General features: G+C 37.6%; 1 protein-coding gene across 1 annotated transcript; it reads left to right on the top strand.

The window, feature by feature from the left end:
* The first annotated feature begins 3,022 nt into the window (after positions 1-3,022).
* On the top strand, positions 3,023-9,067 carry LOC112512764 (protein LONGIFOLIA 2-like). The gene is made up of 7 exons (XM_025118891.1): positions 3,023-3,366; positions 4,497-4,561; positions 4,653-5,191; positions 5,267-5,695; positions 5,774-6,329; positions 7,074-7,224; positions 8,220-9,067. Exons 1-7 carry the CDS (start codon positions 3,225-3,227, stop codon positions 9,023-9,025), a joined length of 2,688 nt encoding a protein of 895 aa, XP_024974659.1. The 5' UTR covers positions 3,023-3,224; the 3' UTR covers positions 9,026-9,067.
* Positions 9,068-10,696: the final 1,629 nt, after the last annotated feature.

Consider the following 10,696-nt stretch of genomic DNA (forward strand, 5'->3'; position numbering starts at 1 on the left):
AAGATTGCGGGTAGGGATGTGTATAGTGCTTTAGGCATGTACTTCATAAGAGGGGACCATCCTAGATGTGCAATTTTTAAAGAATTTATAAATTGGCTAAACCAAATCAGATGAATCTACTGTATCCTATACCTAATGTATGGAGGATAAGATGTATGCAGATCTTGTCTCTATCGTAAACGGTAGAGAAGTTGTTTTCTTAAGTACCCCTGACTTGCAAAACAAAGAAAAAGAATAATACAAAGAGAAATGTGAGAAAGAGCCTGTTCTGTTTGGTAGCAGCTTAATAAGCTTAATGAGATTCACAACTTATTTAGTCAGCCATACATGACTATCTGGTACTTGGCTTAATGATATAGAAGGTGACTTATTTAGTAAGTTTCTAGGAGGAGCTTTGTGTGGAAAGCCAATTTTTTTTTCCAAATCTGTCCCCTCAATTGAAAAACACGCCCCTTTCATCTATACAGACAACTTAATCCACATAGGCAACTTTATCCATACAAGAGTAAGTGAAAAACCAACCAAACAGCCCTTTTAAAGCAACATAGAAGCCAAAAGGTCATTAACCCAACGATATTTGGTACCAATAGAGCCCAATCTCTCTTCGAGAGGTCAATGGACAAACCTCACGAAAGGTGAAAAACATGTTTAAGTATTTGATGTATATAAATATTATACACTTTAAAAAATTATCATAGTAACATAGAGGTTTAATGAACGGAAAAGAAAGTAGGGACCTGCAAGGGATATAAGATAAAACAAACATGGAATCGTAAAGTGCAAACAATGCCAATAACTACAAGAGCAGGCTGAAACTAAGATTAACGGGTTTTGAATAAAATTTGGTTTAACAGTTAATTATATTACGTTATAACTGTATAAATACATCATACATGTCTTAAAACATTATTTTATCATGGAGAGGGGATGTGAATTGTGCTTTAGCCATGTACTTCATAAGTGGGGACCATCCTAGATGTGCATACTTTTACAGAATTCACAAAATGGCTTAAACTAAATCAAACGAATCTATTGTATCCTATTCTTATACAGAAGTACGGTCTGAAGGGTAAGACGCATGCAAATACTGTCTTTGTCGTAAAGGGTAGAGAGGTTGGGTGAAGACCCTAGCTAAAAATAAATACTAAGACAACTGTGAGAAAAGCAGCACAGTAACCAAAGGGTCACTGGTCCAACAATATTCTCTCTCAGGGGGTCAAAGGTTCAAAGCTCACCAAAGGGGGAAGAGCGTGTGTGAGTATTTATCATGTATTTACTTTTAGTAAAATGTCATAGTAACATAGAATTACGTTCATATGCAAACATATACGTTCAATGAACGGAAAAGAAAGTAGGAACACACTAGAGCAGGTAGAAAAGCTAAGATCGACAAACGTTAAAAACAAGAAAAACTAAAACAAATTCTATAAAAATATGTTGTTTATGTCAAATAATAAATAAAAAATAAAAATAAAGGGCCAATGACAAGTTGAGTGCCAAAGGATATGACAATAAAAGCAAAGGAAGGTGCAATGGATAAGCAAGAGACATGAAAAGGGAGTGGGGAACCATCCATTTAGTGTCATATGAGATTAAGCCAGCTTAACTTATAAAGACACCAATTCCTTTTCCCAGTATAAAATAATAAAAAAGACATGGTTTTAAAATGTATATTATTACACTTTTTAATTAACTAAATAATAATTAGCGTTAGATTCAGGTGAAAACTAAGGAATGCTTTAATAACCATTCATTTGTTCGGTATGCACATGTGTATAAAAGTAACCGAAAATGTTTCCAGGTTTCTATGCACATGTGCATGCATATTGGACAAATAGAGTGTTCCTCACTTTCTCATTTTTCTTATGAGTTCCCCTGAATCCAAGTCACAACAGTTATACCGTTAAAAATAGGAAAGAGTAAAGAATTTCTTCATCTTATAATTAAAGGAATCAGAAAGTAGACACGTACTTTTAAGACAAACTTAAATGGGAATATAAACACTTATTTTAAAAAAAGGGGGAACGTAATAATTTGTACCTCATGCATTAAAAATTGTACGTTCTCCTCATTTGTCTATTTCAGCAGTACCACAGCTGCCTAATGCTAAACATTCATTTACTACACATTCAATAGTACATATTCAGCAACAATACTAAATTACCGATCAGCCCAGCAGCACAAGAAATCCTTTTTATAGAATTAAGTAAATGAGGGGTAGTTTGGTCAAATTAGGAGAAAAAGAATGGTTAACAAAAAAGCTTCAGTTAACAGTAAGTTAGCAGTCAATAAGTCATGTTATATCTTCTTAAAAGACATTTCTTACATATCTAAACATTATCTGAATTCAACAAATAGAGGGGGTTTAAAGGTAAATCCCCAGAAAAATGTTGAGTAAGATCCAGTAATTGAAGATATATCCTGGTTTCTATGTACATACATACATACATACATACATACAGATGAATAGTTACTAGGGTGTTTCTCAAATTTTCATCTTTTTTTCAGTTTTTCCAGAACTTGGCTCTCATTAAATAGATCTCTATAGTTGTTTCTATGCAGGTAATTACTTATATGCACATGTGTATACCATACAGATGATTAAATCCCTACACTTTTCTGTTTAGTTCTTGAATTAAAAAAAGATTAGAAGGATATTGAAAAGAAATTAGTTTCACTAAAAACATGCACTTTTTGCATAACTTGTATCACCTGACAATCTCCACATGAAGAGACCCAGACTCTAGACCCCACCTACATTATTTTGTCCACATGGAAGTGGAAGGCCAGTGCAGATCTGACCCACCCCCACCCCCACCCCCACCCCTCAAAGATTGTGATATGTATATAATGCCAATCCTGCTTTCTTGAGTCCTAAAATCTGCCACCAATCCAAATCCCACATTAAGTAATCACATCAAATCCCAATTCTAAACCTCTAGAAATCTTTTGAGCCCAGAAACAGCAGCATTCAATTCTTCCTGCTGTGATTCAGACAAATACCCAAGAAACAGAATAAATAAATACTCAGTTGGGTTCTGCACATTCTCTGTGCAGAGTTTGCTTTACAGCAGTATTCACTCCTAGAGGAAACCTAGAATAGTGGAGAAAAATGGCAAATTGCTGATTCTTGGAGGTTTCTAATCAAGAAAGCATCTAGCTTTGTTTTTTTTTGCAGCACTGGAATAGAAACAGAGAAAGCAGTGGTGTGTGGTGGAGAAAAAATGTCTAGTAAGGTTATGTACAGCCAAAGGGAAGAAGATAAACAAGAGATACAGAAGCAATTAGGATGTATGAATGGCATTTTTCAGCTTTTCGATCGGCGTTACCTACTTGGTAAACGCCGCCAGAAGCATCTACCTCAAGGTACCACATTAAACTCGAGATTTGTGTGTGTTTGTGTTTCTGGGGAAGACGACACTGTAGCCGTTTTCGTGGGGCTGTTTGATTGGTTTTCTGTTGAGTTGTGTATTTGGATAAAGGTGTCTGTGTGAATTAATCGGGAAAGTTTTTGGTTAGAAGGGTTTTTTCATAAGCGTGTTTTTTAATTGGGAAGGGCAAGTTTGGGAGAAAAAAAAAACTTGGCTTTCTGCATAAAGCTTCCCTTTAGAAGCTTATTGGATAATCAATTTTCTAAATCATTAAACCACTACCAAACAATCCGAATAAGCTGCGAGTCTCATTAAGCTACTAACAAACACGCCCTAAAAGTCAAACCAAACGAACCCGGTATATCTCAAAGATCTGGGGAGGTTGGGGATGTGCACAAACTTTACCTCTACATACCTTGAAAGGAATAGAGGTTGTTTTCGTGAATTTGCTGACTAAACACCAGACCAAACGAACCCATTGTATCCCACAATGGACGGGTCTAGGGAGGGCAGGATGTACGCATACCTTACCTCTACCTTGAGGAATAAAGAGGTTTTCTTCGTGAATCTGCAAATTGTTGACTAAAAACCAAACTAGACGAACCCTGTATGTCCCAGGGTTTGGGAAGGGTAGGATGTACACATACTTTAGCTTTTGTTGTCGTTTGGCAACATGTATATCTCTACGATTCTAGATGTAACTAGAAACTTATAAGGTAGTGAAATGTTTTGACTAAAGAAGATTCTTAAGAGAGACGGTAACTAGAAGGTTGTCCACCATTTCTTCTTGATTTTACATGAACAACTACTATCACTATTTGCAAACCTTATACATATAGTGACGAGTGAGATATACTAAGTTTGTTTGGTTATATGCATATAGTCACGTAGGGTTAGGTACAGGGGAAACCGCAAAAAATGAAAAACCGAGGAACACCCTGGTAACCACTCATCTGTAATTTGTCCGGTATGCACACATGCATAGAAACCAAGAAACAACTTCAATTACTTGTACGCACATGTGCATATTGTACAGAAACCAGGGTATTCATTAGTCCTTAAGTGTATATAAATGATTTATGTTATAGTTTTCGGTATCTAAAATACTTCTAAACTATTGTTCAGGCCAAGGCCAAGGCCAAATTGAGGATGGCAATAAGGAGTTCAATAATGCCTCAGAGAAACCTAAGGTAAAACCACCATTTGGAATCATACATTCATAATCTGAAAAAAGGGAAAACATTTCTAATGCGAAACTTTCGAATACTTTACTTACAGGAGAACCAGAAAACCGCAACTAAGGTGGTGAAAGAGAAACACAGAGTATCTGTTGAATCATCGAGAAACTCGTTTTCTTCTTCTTGTTCATCTTTAGATTGTAGTAAAAGAGTTCAAACAGAACAATCTTCGTTTTGCCCGAGCCTCGTCTCTGAACCATCGTCTCCAACGTCAAGAAAACAACCAGATTCATCAGTACAGCCAGCTGATATCAGAGATGTAGTTAAAGACTCGATGACTAGAAAGCCTCGAGTGGTACCCGTTAAAACCGTGAAAAAAAACGAACGAAAGGGTCCCGCCATGACACATGTCGATTCCCCGAGGCCTTTACAACAACAGCACTTGAAACCCGTTTCATACGACAGAAAAGACCAGAATCTTGCTAGGCTTCGGGAAATTTCGAGGGGAGTTAAAGAAGTGAAGGAGATTTCACGGTTTTCGTGTGACGGAAGGGAATCACCGTATAAATTAATATCCATTAAGGAGCTTCCGAGGCTATCATTAGATAGCAAGCAAAGTTCTATCAGGAAACGTGAAAATGAATCACGAAGAATCTTGATGACTAGAGAAGCTCACGGTCACGGCGGGGGTGGTGGTGAACCCAAGATCACCCAAACCGTGGACCAGACCCACGAGCCGGGAAGCAACAAGCGACCACCATCAAGTGTCGTGGCTCGGTTGATGGGTCTGGAGGTTTTACACGATTTCATCGATCGAGAAGATGACGAAATGATTTCACTTTTGAGATCAAGAAAAAGTGAGGAATTTAAACACAACATTTCTGTTTCTTCACCTCAAAAGGGAATTGTAATTGGTAAAGCAGTTGCAAGAATTCCACTAGAACCAGCTCCATGGAAGCAGGAAGGTGGCCAGAAACAACCAGTCAAGAACAAGAAAGCTCAGAGGGTTGACCATGGCTGCCATTCTGTTTATGGTGAGATTGAGAAAAGGTTGACTGAAGTGGAGTTCAACACTTCAGGCAAAGATCTAAGAGCCCTTAAGCAGATTCTTGAAGCAATACAAAGAACAAAGATGAAGTTAGAGAAGAAAGATCAAGATTTTGATGATATCAGCTCCGATCAGAGGCCGAACCGGAAAAATCTCCAACCCGTTTACCCCACCATCAATAAAATCCGAACCACCACCATAAAGCCTGCTAATCTAGCTTCAGATTCCATGGTGATCACAAGTCTCCAAAGGGTCAAGAAAGTCAACCATACGGGTGATAGAACCAGCAGGCGAAGCACTAGAAACACGACTCCTATCGAAACAAAAGCAACCGTTAGGACTAGAAAATCTACGTCGCCTTCAAAAGCACCAGAATACCCGGCTGCACAAAACTATTGGAATTCTAGAAATTCAGGAACCGTGAGCCCGAGACTGCAGAGATCAAAGAATGGCATCCACAAGCAATCCATTTGTGGGCAATCATCGAATGGGCGGCTAACTGTATCAGAGTCGAACACCAGAAACTCGAAGACAAGGTCCATTATCCGATTGCAAACCGATGAGCAATGTGGGTACAGAAGTGACACAAGAGATTTAACTCAACAAGGTGATGCGGGTTCCTTTCCATCGGAAAGTGATACTAGTGTAACCTCACAGAATGAGATAGAAGTCACGAGCACGGACTGGACAGGGGAGAACAATAGTGTTTATCAGCCAAGGGGAAACCACAAGGTTAGTGAATAGACTTACATTATATAGAGGGAGGTTTAGGGGAAAACCCCAAAAAAAATGAAAAATTGAGGAACACCCTGGTAACTATCCAGGGTAACTATTTATCTGGATGGTATGCACATGTGCATACAAGTAAATGAAGTTGTTTCTTGGTTTTTATGCACGTGTGCATGTTATGCACATAGGCATATCGGACAAATAACTTACATCCACATGTGCATACTATCCAGATAAATAGTTATCTTGGTGTTCTTAGTTTTTCAGTTTTTTGCAGTTTTCTCAATAACCTGACCAGGTTCAAAATGAAAATGGTAAATACTTTGAGAACCTGAAAACCAACCATTCATGCTTTAATTCATGACGAATGTCGTGATAGGTATTCATGACGAAAATTATTCATTATGAAAATACATGATATTCATGATTATGCAAGGTTATTCATCATGAATAATACATGAAATAGTTGGTTCCCAGGTTCTCAAAATATGGATGGTTCTCATTTGAAACTTGCCCCTCTCTCTCTCTATATATATACACACACACACACACATTTACATATAGGGTCATCTGAGGGGTAGGATGTACACAGAACTTGCCTTTATCCTAAAGGGTAGAGTGTCTATTTCCGCAAACGCTACATATTGCGTGCAATTCCACAAATTACTTTTTCCCCTTTTATCACTATGTAAGGTTATATTAGTTCAGAACATAACTTTCTAACATGTTTCATCTTTTCCTTTCCAGAATAAATATGCAGAAAGGTTGATTGAATATAAGCCAATGGCGGAACTTGCGATGCCCACCATCGAACAACCAAGTCCTGTCTCAGTTCTTGATGCATTTTACTCAGAAGATGCACCATCTCCAATACAGAAGAAATCATATGCTTTTAAAGGTACGCGTCTCGTCTTTGAGCCAACGACCTACAAAGCTAGTAACGAGTGAATATGCACAAGAGTCACCTTAGAACACTTGCATCTGCAAAATTTTGACCTTTTTTGAAGCTTTCTATACAGACAGATTAATCTACCCAGACAACTTTATTCATACAGGACTTAATGGAAAACCAACTAAACAACCCCTTAAGACTATTAACAGTAAGCAGCAGAAAAAGAAAAAGCAGGTACAGTGATTAAGGGCCTATTTACCTACTGTTAACTGGTTTATTTCGGTCAGCATTAGCTAGTTTACCTAAAGACTCTCTGACTGATGATGTTAACCGAGCACCTGCCCAGTCAGCATTATTATTTAGCTTGTCGGATCAACACAAGATGATAAAGGTATTTTATCGGTAAAGGCTTACTATTGAACACTTGGTAAAACCTCTTACCCAATTAGCACTTACCCAATTTGTGTTGGTAAACGTCCCCTAAGAGTAGACTTGAGGTATGCAGAACAAGGCCTCCATTACATTAGTTTCTTAAATCCATGAAGTTCTGTTCCGTGGCTCTATATGGCATCAACTCTAGGAGTTGTTTGGTTGGTTTTCTATTGAGTCCTGTAGATATAAAGTTGACTGTATGGATTAATCGGTCTATATAGATTGAGAGGGATTTTTCTTTAATAATGAGCGTGTTTTTTAATTGGAAGGGGTAAGTTTGGAAATTTTTTGGCTTTCTGCATAAAGTTCTCCCTAAGAGCTTACTGAATAAGCCAGTTTCTATATCATTAAGCCACTAACAAACAATCATGTATAGCTGACTGAATAAGTTGTTAGCCTATCAAGCTCATTAAGCTGCTAACAAACTACAAAAAGCAACAAATCATTCAAACTTCATGTGATTCTAGCCATATACTAAGCATCAGAAAAAAAAAGAGAGAAATAATTATCTTTTCTAGCACCTTTAATGATTCTTACTGATCAACCGGTTTGAATCTTTCTCTTCTCAGATGATGAGGATTTACGCTTTGATGAACCAGAATGGAATCAAGTCGGGATTGATAACTTCGTGAGCAGCACAGAACTAGATCAATCCTCTTCCGGGTTCAACCATCTGAAAATAGAAAACATAAAGCACCTTGTTCATCAAATCAAATTACTAAACTCCAACACTGAAGAAGAAGCAACTATCGATCACTCTGAGTTTTTCCCACATGATATCATCATCAACCAAGACCACGAATACATCAAACAGATTCTGTTAGCCTCGGGTTTTCTAAAAAATCTTGACTGTGCCACCACAATAGTCCACCTTCATCCAACCAACGGCACCTTGATCAACCCTGAGTTGTTCAACATCTTGGAGAAAACCAAAGAAATCACCAAGCTCACAGAAGATGGATACAACAAAAAGAACGCATCCTCTGAGAAAATCAGAAGGAAAATGATATTTGATACGGTTAACAATATTCTTGTCGAAAAGTTAGCCAGATCAGCTTCTTCTGGGCTATGGACAAGCAAAAGGAAAGCGGGAATTCTGAATGGCGATAAGCTACTGAAAGAAGTGTGTTCAGAAATAAATAATCTACAAACAGACACAGCCGGTGGCCTATATGATGAAATACTAAACATCATATCTTCAGATGTGAATAAAAGGTCAGAAGATTGGGACGATAACTGTAACGAGGTTCCAGCTCTGGTGTTAGATATAGAACGTCTTATTTTTAAAGACTTGATTAGTGAAATCGTGAATGCTAAGGTAACCAGTCTGCAAGACGGGCCAGAAAGGCATTGTAGGCAATTATTTCTCCTCTAGAAGTCGGGTAATCCCTCTATTTTCTTATTCTTATTGTTTCTGGTTTTAGAAGTACGATAATTTATCGATTAACTAGTGAAAGCATGTATCTACTTTGAGGTAAAATTGTAACTTTAAATGCATATATACTATATAATACAAATTTAACTAGTTTTGTGTACAAATTAGAATTTCCTTTTGCTTCTCTCAGCTTCTTATGATATGGGTATGCACTCTTTGCTTGGTTTAAGCTGTCTGTATGGATTAATATGTCTGTATAGATTGGAAAGGTTTTTGTTTGTGAGAGTTATTTCATAGATAAAATGAGTGTGTTTTTTAATTGAGAGGGGAAGGTTTGGGAAAAAAAAACTTGGCTTTCTGCATAAAGCTTCCCCTTAGAAGCTTACTGAATAAGCCACTTTCTACATCATTAAGCCACTACCAAGCAGTCACGTATAGCTGACCGAATAAGTTGCGAGTACCATTAAGCTCGTTAAGCTGCTAACAAACAGGCCCTAGGAGGATAAATGAAAAGATTTATCTAGAAGGCCGATAATTTACTGACTAAAAGCTTTCATTGCAACAGAAACATGCAAACATATGCACAATCAGCCAAACCAAACTATCCCACTATATCCCATCCGGGGTGGGTGGGGGTAGGATGTACGTAGACCTGACTTATGTTCCAACGAAATAAAGTGGTTGTAATGTGAAGACCCCACTGATAAAAAGTGTGCAAGAGAAAAATATGCACAATTAACATGATGTGCAAATTGGCTTTAGAATTGTGCAGCTAAACAGGCCCAACTACGCAAATTTGTTAACACGAATGACGATATGCTACAAGTTAATGACATAAAATGCACAAAATAAGACGTGATTGTCTCCCGAAGATGAATCATATGAGCATCTTTTGTTTGCAGAAAAAACTCCACAAAAGTCGGTCTTAGATGTTGTACTCTTTGAGGTAAAAGTCAGGTCTGCACATAGGAGGGGACCCAGTTCATTAGATATGATGGCACATGCCACCGCTACGTTCCTCTGTCGTAAGCTAAAAAAAATTAGGCTCGTGAAATGTGCAACCGTATGTATATTGAAACTACAATAACAACACAAATTTGTCTTGGCAGAGTTTGTTTGGACGACTTTTCTCCCATCCTAGGTGCGGGTTCAAATCTCGTTTCAATCATTTTCTTAGTTTTTAGCTTTTAATTTCAGGTTTATTATGTTTCTACTTAATTGCACAAAACAAAAAATGTATGCAGACCCCTCACATGGATGGTATGTACATGTGTATGTGTATGCAAGTAATTGAAGCTATTTTTTTGGTTTTTATGCACATGTGTAATACCATATAAATTGCTTGGAGATTACTTGTGTGTACATTGAAGGGTTACCAGGTGTTATCAATACCATTCAATTCCAGCGAAATACTGAACTTAGGGGTCGTTTATCAAACACTCATCCGGTAAGTGCTTACCGGTAAACTTTTAACACTATTATTTACTTACAGGGTAAGATTTTAGTCTATCAAAACGACTTTATATGAAACAATTTACCCGGCAAGCGCTTACCCTAGTAAGAATCGTCGTCCTCACTTACCGGGTAAGACACATGGTCCTTGTCTCACTCTTACCGGTAAGAATCTTGGTCCTTATCATATTCATCTGATAAGGTAACATGACTTGATAA

The sequence above is a fragment of the Cynara cardunculus genome (assembly GCF_001531365.2).
Source record: "Cynara cardunculus var. scolymus isolate 2C chromosome LG 5, CcrdV1, whole genome shotgun sequence".
NCBI classification, from domain to species: domain Eukaryota; kingdom Viridiplantae; phylum Streptophyta; class Magnoliopsida; order Asterales; family Asteraceae; genus Cynara; species Cynara cardunculus.